At 45.8% G+C, this 26411-nt stretch overlaps 1 protein-coding gene across 1 annotated transcript in view; it reads right to left on the bottom strand.

Moving 5' to 3' along the window:
* The window catches only part of LOC130285326 (uncharacterized), a 76055-nt gene that overhangs the window by 18662 nt on the left and 30982 nt on the right, over positions 1–26411 (bottom strand). The window contains exons 33-52 of the mRNA XM_056536683.1: positions 25028–25146; positions 23216–23368; positions 22151–22356; positions 21928–22022; positions 21565–21680; positions 21203–21364; positions 20892–21097; positions 15355–15449; positions 15138–15253; positions 13616–13771; positions 12544–12749; positions 12318–12412; positions 10631–10755; positions 6585–6706; positions 5325–5478; positions 1528–1740; positions 1284–1445; positions 714–860; positions 404–453; positions 156–276 (exon numbers count right to left, since the gene is read on the bottom strand). Coding sequence (XP_056392658.1) covers positions 156–276; positions 404–453; positions 714–860; positions 1284–1445; positions 1528–1740; positions 5325–5478; positions 6585–6706; positions 10631–10755; positions 12318–12412; positions 12544–12749; positions 13616–13771; positions 15138–15253; positions 15355–15449; positions 20892–21097; positions 21203–21364; positions 21565–21680; positions 21928–22022; positions 22151–22356; positions 23216–23368; positions 25028–25146 — 2819 coding nt within the window. The remainder of the gene's footprint in view (positions 1–155; positions 277–403; positions 454–713; positions 861–1283; positions 1446–1527; positions 1741–5324; positions 5479–6584; positions 6707–10630; positions 10756–12317; positions 12413–12543; positions 12750–13615; positions 13772–15137; positions 15254–15354; positions 15450–20891; positions 21098–21202; positions 21365–21564; positions 21681–21927; positions 22023–22150; positions 22357–23215; positions 23369–25027; positions 25147–26411) is intronic.

Genomic DNA, 26411 nt, shown 5'->3' with positions numbered 1-26411 from the left:
GAGGTAATAGAAGCATACTGCACAATGTTAAAACTTGAGATATTGGGCTCAAAGGCTTAAAAAAAAAATATCCTGGAATACCCCTCTAGGTTTGTGTGAATGGTTCCATGAAAAAGTCGTAAACATTTTAGTAAAGCTTGGGCCTTGTAACTCACCTGATCTTGAGTCAATGACACTTTTTGGGTCTTCATAGACTTCCCCAGCATCTTGACTTTGTCATTAGAAATTTTATTTGTGGTAGCGCACGTAAAGCCTTGCAGGACTGAAGAAGAAATCCTGAAAAAATGGAGACAATGTGAATGCATCCCACTGCATCCCAAGGCAGTTTAGAGTAATTTCCCCATTAGGCCACATTTAACTTTTTTGGTTTATCGAGAAGTGTCTGGATGTATAATGTACTTACTGTGTGTAGTTATCGTTGGTGGTCACAATATCATCAAAAAACATGGCAGCCTAAAAGAAAGAGAAGTAATGATTCAGGGCTTTTCATACATACCTATAGGGGGTGCTGAAGTAACAGTTACAAATGGTACTTGAAGGGCATTGGGTCCCAGGAGCTTCAAGTTACACTTGTATGTGTATATGAGCCAAACAAGGCAAATTTAGACATTATACTTATGATTGTATAATAGTGGTAGCCATGTCTGTTTAGGCTGGCCCCATGGTCATACCTTCCTCCACAAATAGGCCATGGGTCACCAGCGTGTTCATACCTGGTCAGGGCTCCATGATTTGCCATTAACATCTTGCAGAGATGCCTTCTCTGATTTGAAGAGCAGGAGGGACTTGGGAATAAAGGCTGCCAGGCTGGCAGGGACGTTTTTAACAACATTGGATGCAGTCGAGTTGGCAGCTACAATCTAAAGAATTAAGGACAACATCACATTAGTCTTTGTAAAGAAGGGCCAATATTTTGTCCTTCGGCAAATGTTAAAAAGAATGTGCTATCACAAAAGAACATTGCAGCCCTCACAGTGTCCACTAGAGCAGTCACAATAAGCTGCTCACTTATCAACTTTGTTGTACACCCATGGATAGAATTTGCAGAGTCATTTCATCGTTATTAGAGGGTGGAAGAGTTAATACCAGAGGGTGGAAGAGTTCCACAGATAAGACCCTGTATGCAGCTATCCCATCACTTCCTGGTTTTTGGGGTGGGGTTAGATCTACATCACCATGTTCTGTAGGGATTTCAAATTTCTATATGGCAATGACACCCAGAGGAATTTTAAGGTATTATCAACCTTGACTTGGGAGGACGCTCGTACAAATAAATGTCTTACCTGTGAGACAACCGCAAATTGCAAAGTTTGAGGGGCTTCGGAGAGCTTGCTGGCAAATTGTGGATCCTTCACAGCGTTTACTACGTCTGCTGGGGGCAATTCTGACATTTTTTTACTTGGTAGTCCTGTTACTAAGCTTCCTAAATTGGTGAGGTTCTTGACCTGAAGAAGCAATGGGGACCGGTTACATTTCATAGAGATAAGGAACAGAACATTAGAGATCTATGATTTACTTGTGAATCACCTCAAAATTGGAGTCCAGGAGCTTCTTCATTATGAACTTGGTCTGCCCGACGCTCCAGCCAGTGACAGAGGCCAGAGTGGTCACGCTGGTTATTAGGTCACTGCCATTGATCTTGTTGATTTGTCCTGGGGACAGACCCACAGCCGATTGTCCCAGATTTACAAGAGTATCAGAAGTAAAATTGTCCAGTTTGCTGACCAGGGAGATGGCCACCTGTGGACAAATAAGTATGAAGTTGTAATTAATTAAGTAAAATTAATTTTACATGTTTTATATTAAATTTACATAGACAGAAGCCTAAATACTCTGTAGGGAGTGATCCATAGCAAAATCAAAATGCATATGCATCCTCCTCTTCTGAAGTGCGCTATTTGAGGATTTCAAGCCAGCTTCACCTCCCCCAAATTTGTGTAAGAAAAAATATGATAGATAACAGATTGATAAATATATATGAGATAGATAGATATGAGACAGATAGATAGGAGATAGATGTGGGATATAAAGATAGATAGAAATGAGATAGATAGATATATAGATAGATAGATATGAGATAGATAGATAGATGTGAGATAGATCGAAATGAGATAGATAGATAGATATGAGATAGATAGATAGATATGAGATAGATAGATATGAGATTGATAGATATGAGATAGATTGATAGATAGATATGAGATAGATAGATAGATAGATATGAGATAGATAGATAGAAAGATAGATAGATGTCACGATTTGGCTAGCTGGATGTGGATCCTCTGTGTCAGCGAGGGATTGGCGTGGACCGTGTCGGTGGACCGGTTCTAAGTTGCTACTGGTTTTCACCAGTATGGCGGGATGGTCTTGCTGCGGCGGTAGCAACCAGGTCGTATTCACCAGCAACGGCTCAACCTCGCTGACTGCTGAGAAGGCGTGGGACAGAAGGACTAGACAGAGGCAAGGTCAGACGTAGCAGAAGGTCGGGGCAGGCGGCAAGGTTCGTAGTCAATGTGGATAGCAGAAGATCTGGAACACAGGCTTTGGACAACACTAAACGCTTTCACTGGCACAAGGCAACAAGATCCGGCAGGGAAGTGCAGGAGAAGTGAGGTAATATAGCGAGGGAGCAGGTGGAAGCTAATTAGGCTGATTGGGCCAGGCACCAATGATTGGTGCACTGGCCCTTTAAATCTTAGAGAGCTGGCGCGCGCGCACCCTAAGGAGCTATGCGAATTGCATCCCCGCCGGCAGTGTCGGTGCAGCGCTCCCGGTCAGCGGGTCTGACCGGGGCGCTGCAGAGAGAGGAACACCGCGAGCGCTCCGGGGAGGTGCAGGGACCCGGAGCTCTCGGCGTAACAGTACCCCCCCTTAGGTCTCCCCCTTTTTTTGTTCGGCAATTGCTTCACGTGGGATGAGAACACTGGGAGCGATTGTAGGGTTTCCCCATCAAAGGCAGGCAGTTCAGCAGGAGTGGGAATGGGGAGGGAGGGCAGAGGGTGAAGCTTGGCACGGGGCAGAGTGTTACCAGGACGGGGGCTATGAGGAGGCAAAGCATAGTCCTGATAGGCTTTGGGGACACCAGGTGTAGGAGGAGGCACTGAGGCTTGCCTGACGGGACTGGGAGGAGACGTGAGGCATTTCTTGCGGCAAGCAGGGCCCCAATTCTTGATCTCCCCGGTGGTCCAGTCAAGGGTGGGAGAATGATGCTGGAGCTATGGCAGACCGAGGAGGACTTCAGAGGTACAGTTGGGAAGGACGAATAATTCAATCTTTTCGTGATGGGGTCCAATGCACATTAAGAGGGGTTCTGTGCGGTAACGCACAGTACAGTCCAACTTCACTCCGTTGACCGAAGAAATGTAGAGTGGCTTGACGAGACGGGACACCGGGATGCAGAACTTATTAACCAAAGAGTCCAGAATAAAATTTCCAGAAGCACCAGAGTCCAAGCAGGCCACGGCTGAGAAGAAGGAGTTGGCAGAAGGAGAAATCCGCACGGGCACAGTGAGACGTGGAGAAGCAGACTTCGTACCAAGGGACGCCACACCCACGTGAGCTGGGTGCGTGCGTTTCCTAGACGTGGAGGACGAATAGGGCAATCCACCAAGAAATGTTCGGTACTAGCGCAGTACAGACATAGATTTTTTCCCTACGGCGAGTCCTCTCTTCCTGGGTCAGGCGAGACCGATCCACTTGCATAGCCTCCTCAGCGGGAGGCACAGGGGTAGATTGCAAAGGAGACTGTGGGAGAGGTGCCCAGAGATCAAGGTCTTATTCCTGGCGGAGCTCCTGGTGTCTCTCAGAAAAATGCATGTCAATGCGGGTGGCCAAATGGATAAGTTCTTGCAGGTTGGCAGGAATCTCTCGTGCGGCCAGCACATCCTTGATGTTACTGGATAGGCCTTTTTTAAAGGTCGCGCAGAGAGCCTCGTTATTCCAAGATAATTCGGAAGCGAGAGTACGAAATTGGATGGCGTACTCACCTACTGAAGAATTACCCTGGACCAGGTTCAGCAGGGCAGTCTCGGCAGAAGAAGCTCGGGCTGGTTCTTCGAAGACACTACGGACTTCAGCGAAGAAGGACTGGACTGTGGCAGGATCATTGCGGTCCCAGAGCGGTGTGGCCCAAGACAAGGCCTTTCCAGAAAGAAGACTCACTACGAACGCCACCTTAGACCGTTCTGTAGGAAATTGGTCCGACAACATCTCCATATGTAGGGAACATTGAGACAAGAAGCCACGGCAGAGTCCCCATCAAATTTGTCCGGCAGGGACAAGCGGAGGCTAGGAGCGGCCACTCGCTGCGGAGGAGGTGCAGGAGCTGGCGGAGGAGATGGTTGCTGCTGTAGCAGTGGCAGAAGTTGCTGTAACGTGGCGGTCAACTGCGACAGCTGCTGTCCTTGTTGGGCAATTTGCTGCGATTGCTGAGCGACCACCGTGGATAGGTCAGCGAGACTTGGCAGCGGCACCTCAGCGGGATCCATGGCCGGATCTACTGTCACGATTCGGCTAGCTGAATGTGGATCCTCTGTATCAGCGAGGGATTGGCGTGGACCGTGTCGGTGGACCGGTTCTAAGTTGCTACTGGTTTTCACCAGAGCCCGCCGCAAAGCGGGATGGTCTTGCTGCGGCGGTAGCAACCAGGTCGTATCCACCGGCAACGGCTCAACCTCGCTGACTGCTGAGAAGGCGTGGGACAGAAGGACTAGACAGAGGCAAGGTCAGACGTAGCAGAAGGTCGGGGCAGGCGGCAAGGTTCGTAGTCAATGTGGATAGCAGAAGATCTGGAACACAGGCTTTGGACAACACTAAACGCTTTCACTGGCACAAGGCAACAAGATCCGGCAGGGAAGTGCAGGGGAAGTGAGGTAATATAGCCAGGGAGCAGGTGGAAGCTAATTAGGCTGATTGGGCCAGGCACCAATCATTGGTGCACTGGCCCTATAAATCATAGAGAGCTGGCGTGCGCGCACCCTAAGGAGCGGAGCCGCGCGCGCCAGGACATGACAGCCGGTGGCCGGGACAGGTGAGTGACTTGGGATGCGATTCGCGAGAGGGCGCGTCCCGCTATGCGAATCGCATCCCCGCTGGCAGTGTCAGTGCAGCGCTCCCGGTCAGCGGGTCTGACCGGGGCGCTGCAGAGAGAGGAACGCCGCGAGCGCTCCGGGGAGGAGCAGGGACCCAGAGCGCTCGGCGTAACAATAGATAGATATAAGATAGATAGATAGTTATGAGATAAATAGATATGAGATAGCTAGATGGATAGATATGAGATAGATAGATGCAAAAGAGACTGGAGCTTTCAGGAAAATTTCCCTTACCTGCACATCGTCAGCGGTCAGAGCGGGGGCAGATTGTCCCGCAGAAGTATTATAACATTGCCTATTTATTCTTTTGGTTACGTCCAGGACAGTCTGTGCATTCAGACTGGTCAGAGCTGATGGCGTCAGGTAACAGAGGAATGTGTCCGGCAGGCTGGAGAAATAGGGCAGAGGTTAAGCTGGTGATCACAGGATCCACAAAGTGAATCTCTACCTTTATCTCATATCTATCATATCTACTTATCTCAAATCTATCTATATATCTATCTCATATCGCTATCTATCTATCTATCTACCTATCTATCTATGTAACTATCTCATATCTATCTCAAATCTATCTATCTATCTTATATCTATAAATCTCAAATCTATCTATCTATCTTATAGCTATCTCAAATCTATATCTATCTCATATCTATCGATCTCATATCTATCTATCTCATATCTATCTATCTCATATCTATCTATCTCATATCTATCTATCTATCTCATATCTATCTATCTATCTCATATCTATCTATCTATCTCATATCTATCTCATATCTAGCACAAAGATACAGAAAAACATGAAATGCTATACAGCTATAGTGCAAAAAATGAAAAAGTGAGGTACTTAGCTCAGAATTTGGCGGCCAAATAGCTTGGACCATCCCACCATGGTAAGGTGGTCCAAGGTATTTGGCCGCCAAATTCTGAGCTAAGTACCTCACTTTTTCATTTTTTGCACTATAGCTGTATAGCATTTCATGTTTTATCTGTATCTTTGTGCTGGCAGTGTGCTGCTGTATTCTCCTGTTGCTGTATATTTAGCCCAGCAGTGTGCACCTGTATGCCAGGTCTATATAGTAGTTTGGTATCAGTAGTGATAACTTATCCTTGTTTGTGTTATCTAATCTCATATCTATCTATCTATTTATCTATCTATATATCTCACATCTACTCCAAGGAAAAGGCAGTGGCACTCCAAAATGGTGTAAAAAGGTAATCTATCTATCTATATATGTATCTCATATTTATCTATCTATCTATCTCATATCTATATATCTATATATCTATCTCATATTTATCTATCTCATATCTATCTATCTCACATCTATCTATCTCATATCTATCTATCTATTTATCTATCTATCTCATATCTATCTCATATCTATCTATCATCTATCTATCTCATATCTATCTATCTATCTATCTATCTCATATCTGTCTATCTCATGTCTATCTATCTATCTATATCTCACACATAGCAGAATTATTTACCTGCTCAGGTTGAAGGATGGACTTGAGGTCAGTAGAGAGGTGAAATAAATTCCGGTTTCTTTGGGGAAATTCAGCTGTTTTGCGAGTTGTAGAGAGGATGGATCATTGGCAAAAGTTTGTAGCTGTGAGAACAAGCAATGGTTGATCAGCAGACTTACCACAATCCATGTGCACATTACTACCCATAAAGGGTGTGTATATTTGTAATGTATATAAAATAAAAAAGAAATATACTTTGCAAATAGTCCAGATTAACCTACGTTTTGTGTCTACTGCTCCTACAGATACTTAAACCATATTATATATTGTATTTCAACCATACCTTACCATACGAGATTACAATTAGGAATGAGCGAATCGAATCTGACGAATCCGAATTCGTTACGAATTTCAGGAAAAATTTGATTAGTAGTGAATGCAAATATCGCCGCGATTCAATCGCTCGAATCGCTTCATTAAACTACATTTAGTGCGGTACAGGTTCCAGGGGCCGGACATCTAAGATGGCGGATCCACATGTGAGGACATGGGGCAAGGAATCCTGGGAAGGCAGGAACAAGGGTCGGCAGGATGACCCTGAATCACATGCAGCATGCAGCCTATCAGCAGCCAGTCACCCCTGTGATGTCACAGCCCTATATAAATCGGCAGCCATCTTGCGGCCAGTCACATCAGTGTTCTATTACAGAGAGACATACAGCGCTGTGTTGCACAGAAAAGCATTTTTACAGCACCTCCCAGTCACATCAACGTTCTATTGCAGAGAGGGACAGAGAGCAGTGTGTTGCACAGAAAAGCTTTTTTTACAGCAACGATTCACCTCAAGTCCAAATCCAGCCTAGAAGGACTGATAGGGAAGGGAGTCAGATTGAGAGAGAAAGTGCAATTTTGGGTGTAGTACACAGCGACTGTGTGCTGCAGCACTGGTGTGTACAACAACTGAAAAGCTAATAGAAGCCAGACAGTTAGAGTGAGCAGAGCACTAAAAGCATATTGTCCTCTATTAAGTGTAACCTGTGCGTACATCTAAGTGGTGTACCATTTTGTTCCTGTTAAAGTCTTAAGGGCCTAGATACTGTGAAAGGGCCAGGCAAAAAGTACACACCTGCTGGTGTTGTAGACAAATACTGTTTTAAGCATACTGGAGCGCATTGTCCTCCCCTCATAAGTGCATACTACATACGTACATCTAAGTGGTGTACCATTTGGTTCTTGTTAAAATCTTACGGGCCTAGACACTGTGAAAGGCCAACCAAAAGTACACACCGGCTGGTGGTGTAGACAAATACTGTTTTAAGCATAGTGGAGTGTATTGTACTCCCCTCATATACGCACTAATCATGTCAGGAAGGGAAGTGCCAGGAAGCACACAGAGGAGTGGCAGAGGCCTAAATTCATCAGGCAGAGGTCACAGCAGACTAGGGGCGAGTGGCCCCAGCTCCTGATATCAGCTAGCGGACGTGTCTCGACCAGCAACCCATCTGCCATCATCGATTGGTTAACACAGTCATCCACCTCATCACAAGTGACATCTGACACCCCCAGTCAACAGTCGGTGGGTTCCTCAGACACAACCCTAAGTTGGCATTGCCTGGTAAGCAGTCCCTGTCCTCCCATTTCCTCTGTCCTATGCTGTTCCCTCCACCACAGGAGTATCTTTAGTGAGGACGATCTACTAGAGGACAGTCAGCAGCTACTGCCCAGCCAAGAAGTGGAGGAGACATCCGCCGCTTCCTCTGCTAGGCGAGAAAGTAGTGATGAGGAGAGTGGCATGGGAGATGGTGTAGCGAGCGTTCAGGCTCCTGAAGCAGACACTGTTGAGGAACCTGAGGAGGACAACAGTGACGTGCAGACACAACTCGATGATGATGAAGCTGATCACACTTAGGAGCCGGGTACAGAAGGGGCTTCATCATCAGAAGAAGAAGGTTGCAGGTTGCCCGTGAGGCAGCAGCTGAGACAGCAAGGTGGTAGCATGGTTGGCAGTCAACATGGTGGCAGAAGTGTAAAGTCTGGAGCCAAACTTGCTTTGCGGCAGCCTACCTTGCTGGGAGGTAGTGGAACAGGGGTTCCTGGAGTCGGCGGCAGTAGCAATCAATCAGTGCGGACTGTTGGTGGGAAAATCAGCTACTCCCCAGTTACAGACATTCCTCTGCATAGGGCGAGAGTAGGACCTGACAAGGGAATTTTTTATCCCCACCTGCTACAATGGACAAAACGTTGTTCCCTCCTACCTTTTCGAGGAAAGTGTTACTCGTCTGAAAAAGGGCAGCCCCACATAGGAACCTCTCCCTATTTCCACCTAAAAAGGTGCAGGTGGAAATAGGGAGAGGTTTCTGTGTGAGGCCGCCCTTTTTAGGGCAAGTCTCACTTGCCAAGAAGGGAATTAATAATGAGAGAATAGGGCCTTACAGGGGAAGTTTTTACCCCCACCTGTTACAATGAACCATACGTTGTTCCCTTCCACCTTTTAGAGATCTTTGCATCACATCAATACTTGGTGGTGTAGGTGGCACACATCTGATGCCAAGTTCTCCTTTTTTCACCCACCTCCATCACTGGGTACTGGTATTGCCACCCACCGCCCCACTATGTCACCGGGTCACTTTCAGGACTCCTGATGCCACCTCCAGGCTGTCTCATACTGCCACCATATGTTCTCCTCATGCTGATGCCAGCTCCAGGCTGTCTCATTCTGCCACCATATGTTCTCCTCATGCTGCTTCCACCTCCAGGCTGTCTCATGCTGCAACTATATGGTCTCCTCATGCTTCCACCACCCCAGGCTTTGTCATTCAGCCACTATATGATCTCCTCATGATGCCGCCAACTCCAGGCTATGTCATTCAGCCACTATATGGTCTCCTCATGCTTCCGTCAACTCATGGCTGGGTAATTCAGCCACTATATGGTCTCCTCATGCTGCCGCCACCTCCACACTGTCATTCAGCCACTATATGGTCTCCTCATACTGATGCCACCTCCAGGCTCTGTCATTGTGCCGCTCTCCAACAGTGCTTCTAATAGCGATGCCTGTAATCTGCATGTCATACTGAATAACAGTATTATTTCACTAACACAGCACACACCCTATGCGTGTTGCAGCAAGGCAAACTGTTCTACACCCCTATTGAGGCTCTCTGTAGGGCAGAAATAGTGGTTTTTAATACAGATTCGCCGCAAATAAATTCGGACCGAACCAAATTTTTTCGGCGAATAAGGCGAAACAAATTTTTCAAAAATTCGCTCATCTCTAATTCAAAAATGAAACTTGTCTTTAAAAATGTAATTATCGAATACATATATGGCTTAAAGGGGTACTCTGTCCCTAGACATCTTATCCCCTATCCAAAGGATAAGAGATAAGATGCCTGATTGTGGGGGTCCGGCCGCTGGGAACCCCCGCAATCACCTGCACGCCATTTCGGAATTCTGAAATTTTTGTTCCAAATGCTGGGATTGGGGGCGGGGTCATGATGTCACACCATGCCCCTTGTGATGTCTATGATAGGGGGCGTGATGGCTGTCATGCCCCCTCCCATAGACATGAACGGAGGGGGCGTGAAGCAACGTCACAACCCTCGCCATGGAAACCTAGCGTTCTGAACATAATGTTTAGAACACCAGGTGCTGCATGGAGATCACGGGGGTCCCAGCGGCAGGACCCCAGGGATAAGATTTCTCGGGTTGGAGTACCCCTTTAAGTATTTGTACTACCCCTCCTACCTCCACTCTTTAGGTTAGGTAGGGTCAGTAAGGTCATCATTTGAATGTAGGGACTTAGAACCTGTTCTCTATGTAGGGGGGGTTTCATACCCATTATTAACTTCAAAAATCGGTGAAGTTTTTTGTTTCTCAATGGTCACAGACTACAAACAAACTGTGTAGTTTGATCCTGCAGTCATATATAAGTTATCAAAGAGAGGAGGCAGGATCAGACTACACAGGGTTTGTTTGTAGTCTGTCGAGGTATATAAGTTGTGTATACACAAAACAGCAGGATATAAAGAACCACATTCTTGTCTTAGATGGTGCCATATTCTTACCATTGAAACATTTGCAAAAAAGAGCAAGTCTTCTTGACTAGTGTAAGTCATAAAGGGGCCCACATTATTCACAAGCCATGCAGAGGAGCTAGGGTCACTTTGGTTGTAACAAGTTATTGTAGAACCTAGAAGAGACGTATCAATCTAAAGATTAAAAAGATCAACAGCGGAGCAGATTAAAATCACTTTATTAGAGGGGGTGGGGCTGAGGTCCAGTACCAACCAGCAGAATCATGACTGCAGCTTGGGAGTATAATACAGGATGTCCTGGTAATTAAGGATCAGTACACGATTAGTAATGTATGTGTACAGTATATGTACTCCACCAACAGAATAGTGAGTACAGCTCTGGAGTATAATACAGGATATAACTCAGGATCAGTACAGGATAAGTAATGTAATGTATGTACACAGTGACCTCACCAGCAGAATAGTGAGTACAGCTCTGGAGTATAATACAGGATATAACTCAGGATCAGTACAGGATAAGTAATGTAATGTATGTACACAGTGACCTCACCAACAGAATAGTGAGTACAGCTCTGGAGTATAATACAGGATATAACTCAGGATCAGTACAGGATAAGTAATGTGATGTATGTACACAGTGACCTCACCAGCAGAATAGTGAGTACAGCTCTGGAGTATAATACAGGATATAACTCAGGATCGGTACAGGATAAGTAATGTAATGTATGTACACAGTGACCCCACCAGCAGAATAGTGAGTACAGCTCTGGGGTATAATACAGGATATAACTCAGGATCAGTACAGGATAAGTAATGTAATGTATGTACACAGTGACCTCACCAGCAGAATAATGAGTACAGCTCTGGAGTATAATACAGGATATAACTCAGGATCAGTACAGGATAAGTAATGTAATGTATGTACACAGTGACCTCACCAGCAGAATAGTGAGTACAGCTCTGGAGTATAATACAGGATATAACTCAGGACCAGTAGAGGATAAGTAATGTGATGTATGTACACAGTGACCCCACCAGCAGAATAGTGAGTACAGCTCTGGAGTATAATACAGGATATAACTCAGGACCAGTAGAGGATAAGTAATGTGATGTATGTACACAGTGACCCCACCAGCAGAATAGTGAGTACAGCTCTGGAGTATAATACAGGATATAAGTTATAATATTAATTGTTTCCTGTATACACTTTGTACGTTGAAACTATGAGCCTGATGGTTGCTGTAAGGCCACATAAGATGACAACATTGTTATAAATGGTCATCGGTTAACGCACTAGTGTTCGGCATCCCGGTGTGGCGTGAAGCCGCTTTACCTGCATGTCCCAGCAATAAACACGAAGTTACTACAACGTGGTGAGTTGCCTGTACTTTCTTCTTAACTGTATGGATTTGCATTCACCTTATCACTATCATAGTACATGAGCACCACCACATGAAGACACGCTGCTAGCTAGAGTACGCATATAGACTACTCAAGGGAGAATATAGAGGGAGAGCAGTGCCAGCACTTCACTTTCTGTTATGAAGCCTTGTGAACATTGTTATAAATGGCACATGGTAGGTGGGGGACCTGTTTCTGATTTTTATTGGGACCCATGAGCCTCAAGGTGCCTTTGACTATCAACAAATATGGTCTCTTTGAAGAATACAATATGAAGGTAACTTATAACTTGTAGGCTTATGATATATGAAGTCACCTTTCTGTTTTAGATACGGTTTGATGAAATAATTGTAGACGTTTTCCTGGTTGTAGTTAGCCATTTGTGAGATGCTGGATTGCAGAGCATTGAATCTACAAGACATAAAACATGTATACATTATTATTATTACCCATTATTATACTCAGAAATCACATCGTTCTGTAGTATATTGTTGCTCTGTCCATGACAGATATTATACAAAAGGCTGCCGTAGGGCACTTACATGGTTTGGTAGGAGAGGCAGGAGATGTTGCTGGGGATGAGACTCAGTTGATCTCTACTGATTTCTGGTAGAACCAAGCTTAGTTTATCCTGGAAGAGCTGAGTCCAGTCAGAGCTGCTGAAGGAGTTGAAGTTTGGCTTCAGCATTTGGAAGGATTTGGTCAGGAGACCCTGGGACAGGTATGGACTCAAAGAATTGACATTATTCTGCAGACAGAAAACATTTTATTGATACCATGGTTTTATTAAGTTTGGTGACTACAACAATCTGAAGATGCTCAACCTGGCTTACAGTAGAGGCTATTTGGACCTTCTGAAAAGGAATTTCTACCCAAAACTAAACTGCAAGTTGCAAGATGTCACGAGAATTACTGCAAGATGGCAGGAGAATTACTGCAAGATGGCAGGAGAATTTCTCCCATCTTCCATACTCAAAAACTTTGTAGATTGTTTCAATTTAGGTTAAAAAAAATTGTTGGCAATTGTAGTATATCATTATCAGAGCAACATGTGTCTGATGCAGGGCTTCAAATCTCCTGCCTACCTCCACTCAGTCATAGAGTAAGGCTATGTTCACACTACGGAATATCCCTGTCTGCAGCAGGCGCCGCCAACGTCTATCATCGCTAGGACCATGCTGTTACCATTGACCACCAGTCTAAACATATTTCCACCGAATTAATGAACATCTTCAGTTCTTTTGGTGGAGTTAAAACTTTGAATTTCCAAGGTGAAATTGTCCACAGTGTAAATTCAGTAGTTTGCACGGTTGAAGACAATGGGAGGCTGCTGCACTGGAATTTACAAGCAGAACGTAGCCATAAATGATAAAATTCCAGATACTTATGAAGAAGCTTACAGGAGACAACTCAAGAAGAATATGTCTTCAATAAGCTCCTAAGCTCCTCCTAGGGGTGATTAAAGATGTGTAAATTTTAGGAAATCTTTGTAAAACTGTTTAGATTTAACACAATTTTGCTGAGGTTTTGGCAAGTGTTTTTTTTTTCTTTTTTTAATGACCCACTAGTGGGCCTTCTTTTTTTTTTTTTAAAGGAGGAATGGTGATAACTTACCGATAAAGCAGATGTTTTCTGGGAAGTCAAGAAATTTATAATATCGGTTGCATTTTTTATCATTTCAATGATGCCGGCGGCCACTGCTTGATTAATGGTACGGTCCACGCTGTAGTCGATAACTTGTTGTATGGTGAGTGAAGACAGAACATCGCCCTGTAAACAGTGTAAGAAATAAGTCATTACAAGATTTCATGGCTTGAATTGAAAACTGAGAGTCGATGGTATGACAGTTGTCTAACTTTTTGTCTAGTTGTCTAATTCTTGTTTTCTTCAAGAATTGCTACATTTGCTAAAAAGGTGTTTGTTCCATCTCTGATCACACTAATAAGCTATAGGGTGATAGGTAGGATGAGCAGCTCCTTGTAACAGGCTGCACCTCTTAAAAAAGCCAATAGGATAGGTATTTAAAAACAAACATGGTTGATGTAATCTTTCCTTAAAGGGGTACTCCGGCGCTAAGACATCTTATCCCCTATCCATAGGATAGGGGATAAGATGCCTGATCGCGGGGGTCCCGCCGCTGGGAACCCCTGTGATCTTCCATGCCACACCCCGTTAGAATCAGCCCCCATCAGCTCGCTCCAGGTCAGATTACTGGCGATCACGGGGATGGAGCATAGTGACGTCACGGCTCCGCCCCCGTGTGACATCACGCTACGCCCCCTCAATGCAAGCCTATGGGAGGGGGCGTGACAGCTGTCACAGGGCGGGAACATTGTGACATCATGGCTCCGCCCCCGTGTGCCATCACACTCCGCCCCCTCAATGCAAGCCTATGGCTGTCACGCCCCTCCCATAGGCTTGCATTGAGGGGGCGGAGCATGATGTCACACGGGGCGGAGCCGTGACATCCCTATGCTCAGTCCCCCGTGATCGCCAGTAATCAGACCCGGAGCGAGCACGCTCCGGGGGCTGATTCTAACGGGGTGCGACGTGGAAGATCACAGGGGTCCCCAGCGGCGGCATCTTATCCCCTAACCGAATAAGATGTCTTAGCGCCGGAGTACCCCTTTAAATAGGCACTGTCAGAAACAAAATTTCTTTATATGTTCTGCTTTGGACAGTTCCTGACATGGACAGAGGTGTCACCAGAGAGCACTGTGGTCAGACTGGAAAGGACTACACAACGTCCTCTGGAAAATACAGCAGTTGATAAGTACTGGAAGGATTGAGATTTTTAAATAGATGTAATTTACTAATTTGTATAACTTTCTGGCACCAGTGGATTTAAATACATTTGTTTTCCACTGGATTACCCCTTTAACACCTTACCAAGAACACCACCCTGAGACCATACCCAGAACACCACCCTAAGCTTAGTGGTTTCTGGCATCTATCCAGATTTGCCTGCTGCTGATGCCAGGCCTAGATCAGACAACAATACACTGTTGGAGAGAACAAGTAACCGGACTAAAATGACCAACCCTCTCTCCCCTCTTTTAAAAAGTCTGAAATAATTATACTAGAACATACACCAATATACTTGTGCTCTCTACCCAATTGACGTATTGGTACTTACCCCGCTGAAATTTCCATTAAGGGCCACAAAGTCATTGTAGTTGGCAAACTGAGAGAATTTTCCAAAATTCTGCTGGATCAGTGCACCGCTTCCTACATTCTGAGCACAGGACGGACCTTAGATGTTAAAAACAAAGCATAATGAAATATAAAATTAAGTGTAAAGAAGATAAAAACAATAACATTAACAAAAATATTAGTTTCATGAAAATATTTACCTTTTTGGGTCAGGTAAGGTTTGATCAGAGATGTATAAGTTTCCTGTTGTGTTCCAGAATTCATTTTGGGGAAATTAGAGTTCAAACTATTGAGTCTGTGTAAAAATAAAAACTATTAGAAAAAAAATGATATCATCCAATGTTTACAAGAGTAAATTCTGTATTTGGTTTTCCATTTTTAATTCTGATTTGTTTTTTATATAACTTTTTTATTAAAGAATTTTTCTTTAAAACAGATATTTGAGAATAAGAAAATAAAAGTACATAGAATAATAAACAGAGTCATTACATATTAAAAAGACCAGGTTACAATATGGTAACATAGATCCAGCTGTAAAGATGTTGTAAAGTCCAGATTATTTCAGGTCGGCTCTGATTTGTACGATCTCATTTAGTTTCCAAGTTTATTTTACATCAGTTTTAGGCTTATTTTACACTGCTGTTGTGCCCCTTCAAGAACGGCTGTCAAACTCTTTTTTTTTTCCAAGTTTGACGGCCGTAATTTTGACGGGGCATAACGGACAACAGCGGGTCCCGATGGACCCCATTAGAGTCAATCAGTTTTTCAGCCGAAGGCTGTCCGGGCATGCTGAAAGTTGTAGTTTTGCAACAGGCAAGTAGTTTTGCTGGAGGCAACTGGTTGGAAAACTCTACATAAGGAAGCTCATTCTGTGGTCTCTTGATCTTTGAGATGGACCTTCAGATATTTCTGGCCTCTGGGTGTTAGACAACAGCCAACAAAGGGCCCCCCATTATTTTATAGCTAAATGTATTTTGTTGTCTTTGATATTATTGTTTACGTCTTTATATCTTGTTTCTTTGCATTTATCTGTATTACTTAACTATATTTATTCACTTAGCCATTGTATGTGTGGACCGATTTATTCATGAAACATATATACATAATAATTTACTTATTTTTTTCAATAAAAATTTGTCAAAATGGATCCCTTAAATAATAATAGTATGTGTATTTAATAGAAGACAGAGCAAGGCTTTTTAGACTGTCTATAGAAAAATGGGGGAGATTCATCAAAACATGTGCAGAGGACCAGTTGCCCATAGCAACCAATCAGATCGCTTCTTTAATTTTTGAAAAGGCCTCTGAAAAATAAAAGAAGCAATGTGATTGGGCAACTCAGCAACTTTTCCTCAGCACATGTTTTGATGAACCTCCCCCATAGTTTTTGTATCAATTTTGGTGGGATCCAATGACTCTGTAATGTCTATGGAGGAGATTTGGGGTGGTAAGGGAGTAGGCTAGTGTGGGGACATAGGGAGTAGGTAGAAATTTGGCAGACTGTTTTTTTTTTTTTTTTTTTAATACCGGTTAGTACTGTTACCCCAATAAATGTGCTGGCAAAGGTGGCACCAACCCAACAACCCAATGTAAATGACAGAATTTTGTTATCTACTTTTTTTGTCTGAAGGTGATAAATGTAGATCATATGTGTTGTATTTATCTTTCACCATGAGAACAAAATACATTTTTTTTTTTTTTTTAAATCTGTAAATATTTTTTTATTAAAGCCAAAGTTTAAAGTTTGAGGCTTGTATGATCTTCAGCTTCAGCTTGGGAAGACAAGGGTCATGCTGGGCAGTTGCCAAAGCAATGTTCCACGCTAAGCAAATTTCTAGGCACAAGCCCTTCTGTGATGAATCGGACTAGTGCACTAGAGCAGTGTATGTTTACCTCGGCAACTGTACCACACTTCCCTATGATGGAGCTGAACATCATACAAGCCTGAAACTTGGGACTTGAGCTTTAAGTAGGGGAAAAAACTATAGGATCTGTCATAATTTCCCCCCTAAACAGATATTGCTATAATGGGAGATCAGAACCCCAAAACCGTTTCTGCTGCCTATGTAAATTATGGAGAGGAGGAGTCTACTATTCTGATCATGTGCAGCTTTATAGCCAATCACAGATTGAGTAGTTGTCTAACTACCACACATGACCATCTGAATGGGATTCCTTTCTGCCTGGGAATCCAAAAAGATAAATGACCATGGGGCTCTGATTTCCATTAAGGCAATTTATATAAAGAGAGACTGTCATAGTACTCTCAATGTATACCCCTTATATTGATTCAAGCATTAATAGTTCTATATTAGTTTTTGTCCCAAATGTTTAATTGGTTTCAGGATTGTCCCTCAAGTTGGGTTCCCAAATGGGCAGAGCTTATGAAAATATAATTAAATGTTGATGTTTCTGGCAGGATTTGTGAGTTGGATAGACCCGGGGTGGTGCTTAAAACAGTTCCTGTTACGCCTAGCGCTCCGGGTCCCCGCTCCTCCCCGGAGCGCTCACGGCGTCTTTCTCCCTGCAGCTTCCCGGTCAGTCCCGCTGACCGGGAGCGCTGCTCTGCCATGGCCGTTGGGGATGCGATTCGCACAGCGGGACGCGCCCGCTCGCGAATCGCATCCCAGGTCACTTACCCGTTCCCGTCTCCTGCGGTCATGTGCTGGCGCGCGCGGCTCCGCTCTCTAGGGCGCGCGCGCGCCAGCTCCCTGAGACTTAAAGGGCCAGTGCATCAATGATTGGTGTCTGGCCCAATTAGCTTAATTGGTTCCCACCTGTTCCCGGGCTATATCTAGTCTCCTCCCTTGCACTCCCTTGCCGGATCTTGTTGCCCTTGTGCCTTGTGAAAGCGTATTGTGTGTTTAATAGCCTGTGTACCAGTACCTTTGCTATCTCCCCTGACTACGAACCTTGCCGCCTGCCCCCGACCTTCTGCTACGTCCGACCTTGCTACTGCCTACTCCTTTGTACCTCGCCTATCTTCAGTATCTTCAGCAGCCAGAGAGGTGAGCCGTTGCTAGTGGATACGACCTGGTCACTACCGCCGCAGCAAGACCATCCCGCTTTGCGGCGGGCTCTGGTGAAAACCTGTAGTGGCTTAGAACCGGTCCACTAGCGCGGTCCTCGCCAATCCCTCTCTGGCACAGAGGATCCACCTCCTGCCAGCCGGCATCGTGACAGTAGATCCGGCCATGGATCCCGCTGAAGTTCCTCTGCCAGCTGCCGCCGACCTCCCTACATTGGTCGCCCGACAAGAGCACCAGCTGTCGTACTTGACCACCATGACACAGCAACTCCAGTCGCAGCTACAGCAGCTCCAGTCACAGCAACAGCAGCAACAGTCACAGCTACAGCAAGTTCAGTCTCAGCTACAGCAGCAACAACCATCTCCTCCGCCAGCTCCTGCACCCCTTCCGCAGCGAGTGGCCACTCCTAGCCTCCGCCTGTCTTTGCCGGACAAATTTAATGGGGACTCTAAGTTTTGCCGTGGCTTCCTTTCGCAATGTTCTCTGCACTTGGAGATGATGTCGGACCAGTTTCCTACTGAAAGGTCTAAGGTGGCTTTCGTAGTCAGCCTTCTGTCTGGAAAAGCCCTGTCATGGGCCACACCGCTCTGGGACCGCAATGACCCCGTCACTGCCTCTGTACACTCCTTCTTCTCGGAAATTCGAAGTGTCTTTGAGGAACCTGCCCGAGCCTCTTCTGCTGAGACTGCCCTGCTGAACCTGGTCCAGGGTAATTCCTCCGTTGGCGAGTACGCCATACAATTCCGTACTCTTGCTTCTGAACTATCCTGGAATAATGAGGCTCTCTGCGCGACCTTTAAAAAAGGCCTATCCAGCAACATTAAAGATGTTCTGGCCGCACGAGAGACTCCTGCTAGCCTGCATGAACTCATTCATCTAGCCACTCGCATTGACATGCGTTTTTCTGAGAGGCATCAAGAGCTCCGCCAGGAAAAAGACTTAGATCTCTGGACACCTCTCCCACAGTCTCCACTGCAACCTGCGCCTAGGCCTCCCGCCGAGGAGGCCATGCAAGTGGATCGGTCTCGCCTGACCCTGGAAGAGAGGAATCGCCGTAAGGAGGAGAATCTTTGTCTGTACTGTGCCAGTACTGAACATTTTTTGGTGGATTGCCCAATCCGTCCTCCACGCCTGGGAAACGCACGCTCGCACTCAGCTCTCGTGGGTGTGGCGTCTCTTGATGCTAAGTCGGCTTCTCCACATCTCTCGGTGCCTGTTCGGATTTCTACTTCTGCCAGCTCTCCCCTCTCAGCCGTGGCCTGCCTGGACTCTGGAGCTTCTGGGAATTTTATTCGGGAGTCCTTAGTGAATAAATTCCGCATTCCGCTGACCCGTCTTGTCAAGCCACTCCACATTTCCGCAGTCAACGGAGCCAAGTTGGATTGCACCGTGCGTTACCGCACGGAGCCCCTCCTAATGTGCATCGGACCTCATCACGAGGAAATTAAATTTTTTGTCCTTCCTAATTGCACTTCCGAAATTCTCCTTGGACTACCCTGGCTTCAACACCATTCCCCAACCCTGGATTGGTCCACTGGGGAGATCAAGAGTTGGGGTCCCTCTTGTTCCAAGGACTGCCTTCAACCGGTTCCCAGTAATCCCTGCCGTGACCCTGTGGTTCCTCCTGTATCCGCTCCTCCTAAGGTCATTAAGGACTCTGCCTGCCTCAGGAAATGCCTCTCCCCCCCTCCCAGTCCCATCAGGCAAACCTCTGTGTCCCCTCATGGCCCTCGTCCTGGTGTCACACTGCCCCGTGCCAGGTCTCGCCCTCTGCCCTCCCTCCCCATTCCTACTCCTGCTGTACTGCCTGCCATTGAGGAAACCATCCATTCCTTCCCGGTGTCCTCATCCCAGGGGAGGCAGTCACCGGACAAAAAAAAGGGGAGACCTAAGGGGGGGGGTACTGTTACGCCTAGCGCTCCGGGTCCCCGCTCCTCCCCGGAGCGCTCACGGCGTCTTTCTCCCTGCAGCTTCCCGGTCAGTCCCGCTGACCGGGAGCGCTGCTCTGCCATGGCCGTTGGGGATGCGATTCGCACAGCGGGACGCGCCCGCTCGCGAATCGCATCCCAGGTCACTTACCCGTTCCCGTCTCCTGCGGTCATGTGCTGGCGCGCGCGGCTCCGCTCTCTAGGGCGCGCGCGCGCCAGCTCCCTGAGACTTAAAGGGCCAGTGCACCAATGATTGGTGTCTGGCCCAATTAGCTTAATTGGTTCCCACCTGTTCCCGGGCTATATCTAGTCTCCTCCCTTGCACTCCCTTGCCGGATCTTGTTGCCCTTGTGCCTTGTGAAAGCGTATTGTGTGTTTAATAGCCTGTGTACCAGTACCTTTGCTATCTCCCCTGACTACGAACCTTGCCGCCTGCCCCCGACCTTCTGCTACGTCCGACCTTGCTACTGCCTACTCCTTTGTACCTCGCCTATCTTCAGTATCTTCAGCAGCCAGAGAGGTGAGCCGTTGCTAGTGGATACGACCTGGTCACTACCGCCGCAGCAAGACCATCCCGCTTTGCGGCGGGCTCTGGTGAAAACCTGTAGTGGCTTAGAACCGGTCCACTAGCGCGGTCCTCGCCAATCCCTCTCTGGCACAGAGGATCCACCTCCTGCCAGCCGGCATCGTGACAGTTCCATGAATGGCAATTCAAATGTTAGATGGTATGAGCCATTCAATTCTAAAACAACTCTTATCACTGGCGTTGACAGTACTTACATGACCTGGTAGGAGTCGCAGGTGATGTTTAGGGGAATAAGGCTGAACTGTTGAGAAGAGATCTGAGGGAGCAGGGCGCTGAGCTTATCTTGGAAGAGCTGGGTCCAGTCTGACTTGTTGAACATGGAGATGTTGGCTTTTATGGCATCAAATGTCTTATTCAGCAGAGCCTGGGACAAAGCCGCATTCACCGAGCTTATGTTTTTCTGAAAGATATTTTGGTACAAGGGTAAATATAGATGACTGAAGCTCTTCATAACTAAATATGAAACCACCTCTAGTTGAAGCCAAGAGATGCCATGGACACTTACTGAGGCAACGCCAATGTTAAGATAATCCAAGAAGTCATATAGATCATTGGTGTTCTGTAGAGTTCCAACAATGCTGGCTGCAGCGGCGGGGTCACTAGAGGCGTTCAGCTCCAAGCTAAAGCTCACCCTTTGTCGTAAAGTGAGGATGGGCAGCACATCCAGCTGTAGAACATGATAAAAACGTCATGAGTTTTTGCGCTATTGTAACAAAAGCTACCAACAGTGGTGACGTTGCATTTTTTGGAGCTCTGTCGAGAAAAAATACTTTTTTTTCAAGAAATTAACATAATTTTTAGGTTACAGAGATAAACCAAAGACTTTCTTGTTCAAGTAAAATTTTCTTCTTAGTTCCTACTACTTACAGCACTGAAATTCCCATTAAAAGCCATCAAGTCACTGTAGTCGGCAAACTGAGAGAACTTCCCAATGTTCTGTGTAAGAAAGTTACTGCTGCTAGAGTTCTGAGAGCAGGTTGGACCTAAAAAGATTGTAAGACATTAATGACCTAAAGATTTTAGGCAATCTGATGGACATGAAGCATGCAATGTGGTTCTACCACCATAATCAGCCAGATGATGCCCTGTGTCTAGTTCCTGGTGGGAGGCATCTAAACAAAGTGTGGGCGGTCCATCAAGGCAATAAATAGACCACTCAGTCTGTTTGAAGACATAAATGGTTTTACTTCGATGATTAACCTCAACCTTCTCTTCTACAATTATTATTACCTGACTTTTTTAGGAAAGGCTTGATGAAGGAATTATAAATACTTTGCTGGTTCCCGGTAGCCATATCATTAAATGATGAGTCCAGACCTTTGATTCTGCAGATCACAACCAAATAGAATAATTAGGATACAGTTACACTTAGGATACAGTCCACCAGTTCTGCTAAACCAGAAACTGGTTTAATAAGTGCCTTTTGGTACACTATTTCTATCACTGTGCTTACATGGCTTGATAGGAGCTACAGTTGATACTTTGGGGTACGATGCTAAGAACCTCAGGAGTGATTTGTGGTAGGACAAGAGTTAGTTGATTCTGGAAGAGTTGGGTCCATTGATTCACTGTAAATGTTGAGACGGTGGGCTTGATGGCTTGGAATGTCTTATTGAGCAGAGCTTGTGCCAGAGGTGGTTGTAGGGCACTCATGTTCTTCTGGAAAAGTAAGAATATTAATTATCAACTGAATAATGGAAAAGAAATGAGCATACTTAAAGGGGAACATACCATAAGGGGATTTTACTACTTATCTGCCAGATAGCAATGGACATGCTTAGGAAGAATCCCTGATTGTTTTGGTTCTAAATGGCTGTGTTGTCAGTTTACCATAATAATGCTGATTTCTTTTTGTGATATGGGTATTTCCTGTTGTAGTTCCCTACCTACTACAAGTCCCAGGATCCTTTGTTTCCAATTGTGAGGTCACTTTTTTCCCTACCACAATTTTCTCCTGCCACCCTACCCATTGAAGCAAACCTGGACAAATTTGCTGCAGTCCTGTGGAGATTGATCTCCTTCCACCCAGCGGTTGCTCCACCCATTGAAGCAGACAGGCACCTTTGGGCACCTGACTAGTGATGTAATGTTTCGAGACGCACTGCAACCTGGGAAAACCTGAGACGACGCTCATTTTGTATGTTGGTAAAAATAAACATTGAGGCAAAGATCACATAAGATTTGTGAGACCACTAGCAAACACAGGTACAGACACGATACTATGAACTACACTAACTTTACAGCCCCTGTAGCATAGTCCAATAAAAATTCCTGGAATACCCATGTAAAGAAGAACTTTCTTGATCTTTATCTTTGTTTACTAGTACATTTTAGATTATAATACTTGTACAATACAATACCCACAATGTGCCTTCTATAAGCGCCTATTGAGAGCAAGGAGGCACATGCCTCACCCATGCAGTTAGACCTGGGCACGGCTGTGATAACCTAATGTTGGGAGTAGTTAATCTCATAGAAAGAAAGTGAGTTGAACTATTGATTGAGGTATGTCTCTTACCGATATGACATTTATATCATCCAGGATGGTTAGCATGTTGTTGGCATTCTGAATTGTTCCTAAGACGCTTGTGATTGTGGCAGTGTTGTTGGCCCCTAAGATCACAATGTAGTTTGCAATTTGTGGTAGAGTAAGGAGTGACAGGACATCCAGCTGAAAAAAAAAACATATAACAGTAATGAATGGTCTTTCACTGATTTTAATAGGGATCGTCCATCTTATCAGTTCAGTACACACTAGAAGAGTATCTTAAAGCCTCGAAAATTCAGATCCTTCCAGTTGTTATACACTGCTTAAAAAAAATAAAGGGAACACTAAGATAACACATCCTAGATCTGAATGAACTAATCGTATGAAATACTTGCGTCTTTACATAGTTGAATGTGCTGACAACAAAATCACACAAAAATTATCAATGGAAATCAAATGTATCAACCCATGGAGGTCTAGATATGGAGTCACACTCAAAATCAAAGTGGAAAACCCCACTACAGGCTGATCCAACTTTATGTAATGTCCTTAAAACAAGTCACAATGAGGCTCAGTAGTGTGTGTGGCCTCCACGTGCCCGTATGACCTCCCTACAACGCCTGGGCATGCTACAACTCCTGGACAGTCTGTGGTGCAACGTGGCATTGGTGGATGGAACGAGACATGATGTCCCAGATGTGCTCAATCGAATTCAGGCCTGAGGAACGGGCAGGCCAGTCCATAGCATCAATGCCTTCCTCTTTCAGGAACTGCTGACACACTCCAGCCACATGAGGTCTAGCATTGTCTTGCATTAGGAGGAACCCAGGGCCAACCGCACCAGCATATGGTCTCACAAGGCTTCTGAGGATCTCATATCGGTACCTAATGGCAGTCAGGCTACCTCTAGCAAGCACATGGAGGGCTGTGCGGCCCCCAAAGAAATGCCACCCCACACCTTTACTGACCCACCGCCAAATCGGTCATGCTGGAGCATGTTGCAGGCAGCAGAACGTTCTCCACAGCATCTCAAGACTCTATCACGTCTGTCACATGTGCTCAGTGTGAACCTGCTTTCATCTGTAAAGAGCACAGGGCACCAGTGGGGAATTTGCCAATATTGGTGTTCTCTGGTAAATGCCAAACGTCCTGCACGGTGTTGGGCTGTAAGCACAACCCCCACCTGTGGACATCGGGCCCTCATAACACCCTCATGCAGTCTGTTTCTGACCATTTGAGTGGACACATGCACATTTGTGGCCTGCTGGAAGTCATTTTGCAGGGCTCTGGCAGTGCTCCTCCTGCTCCTCCTTGCACAAAGGTGGAGGTAGCGGTCCTGCTGCTGGGTTGTTGCCCTCCTATGGCCTCCTCCACGTCTCCTGATGTACTGGCCTGTCTCCTGGTAGCGCCTCCATGCTCTGGACTCTACGCTGACAGACACAGCAAACCTTCTTGCCACAGCTTGCATTGATGTGCCATCCTGGATGAGCTGCACTACCTGAGCCACTTGTGTGGGTTGTAGACTCCGTCTCATGCTATGACTAGAGTGAAAGCACCGCCAGCATTCAAAAGTGACCAAAACATCAGCCAGGAAGCATAGGAACTGAGAAGTGGTCTGTGGTGACCACATGCAGAAGCACTCCTTTATTGGGGGTGTCTCGCTAATTGCCTATAATTTCCACCTGTTGTCTGTTCCATGTGAAATTGATTGTCAATAAGTGTTCTTCCTGAGTGGACAGTGGGATTTCACAGAAGTGTCATTGACTTGGAGTTACATTGTGTTGTTTAAGTGTTCCCTTTATTTTTTTTGAGCAGTGTACTTTTTATGTCTCTCTTACTTACTGGTTTAAAATTTGCATTCAGTGCAGCAAAGTCACTGAAATCTGCAAACTGAACAAATCTCCCGAAGTTCTGTTGTATCCACACGTTGCTGTTGACATTCTGAGAACAGGCCGAACCTACTGAGATAGATTAAATAGGCCCTGTGTTATTTAAATAAACTTTTCATAGATCAATAGTACAAGTGAATGTAAGAAACTTTGTAATATATCTTCATTGACCAGGCCTGCACAACATATGGCCCGACAAGGGATTTCTTGCGTTCTGTGTCCATAATCGCAAAGTTGTGATGTCAAGGAAGGTTCTAAACATCAGATTACATGTGCCGTCACTGCAGCTGGGCTTGCAGCAGGGTGGAAATGGTGTCTGCAAATGCAACTGAAGCTGCTGTCACCATCCTTGCCTGGCTACTAAGTCCTGTCATGCCCCAAGGTGCCTTGTGCAGCCCAGTGGGGAGGGTAACCACTGACTGAGGAGGGCATGGAGGTAGAGATTGGCTGCCTCCTCCACTTCAATGCAGGTATGGGGAGCTCTGCTTCTAATCAGTGGGTACCAAGAGGGGCATAGCTGTTAGTGATAGAACCAAGGTGCCAGCACTGTGGTAAGTACCAGTATGATTATGTGGGCACAGCTGTGTATCTCAAACTTTGTCATGGGCAGCCATGTATCATTGTCCAAAACAAAGTGTCAGATACATAGCTGTGCTCACATAGTCAAGGTAACTATAATGTTATGAAGGGAGAGGGTACTTTAAGCGCAAGTCCAACATTGTTCTCCCGCCCAGTCTGCAAAGTTCGACGCGGCGAGATGCTGCACATGCTGGATGGTACAGTTGTGAGGCCACTGCACTGAAGCTCTGTGAGTTCCATGCAGTGAGTCCTAATAATTTGAATAGGAATTGTGCAAGTAACTCGCTGGGCATTGTATGGTTGCCTCAGTATTGTCTCTCCACACCAAACTTTGCAGAACAAGCGGGAGAGCAATCCTAGGCTTCAATCAGAAAGAAGACGTGTTTGCTGATGGTGGCACACACACTGCAGTGCAATAAGTGAGTGCTGCCATACAACTTTGTAGCCAGTGGGTGCTGCCATACAGCTGTGCAGTCAGTGAGTGCCACCATACAGCTGTGCAGTCAGTGAGGGCCACCATACAGCTGTGCAGTCAGTGAGTGCCACCATACAGCTGTGCAGTCAGTGAGTGCCACCATACAGCTGTGCAGTCAGTGAGTGCCACCATACAGCTGTGCAGTCAGTGAGTGCCACCATACAGCTGTGCAGTCAGTGAGGGCCACCATACAGCTGTGCAGTCAGTGAGTGCCACCATACAGCTGTGCAGTCAGTGAGTGCCACCATACAGCAGTGCAGTCAGTGAGTGCAACTGTGGTAAC

Source organism: Hyla sarda, chromosome 8 (genome assembly GCF_029499605.1).
Source record: "Hyla sarda isolate aHylSar1 chromosome 8, aHylSar1.hap1, whole genome shotgun sequence".
Classification (NCBI taxonomy): Eukaryota; Metazoa; Chordata; class Amphibia; order Anura; family Hylidae; genus Hyla; species Hyla sarda.
This window is presented reverse-complemented; position numbering and strand designations above follow the sequence as displayed.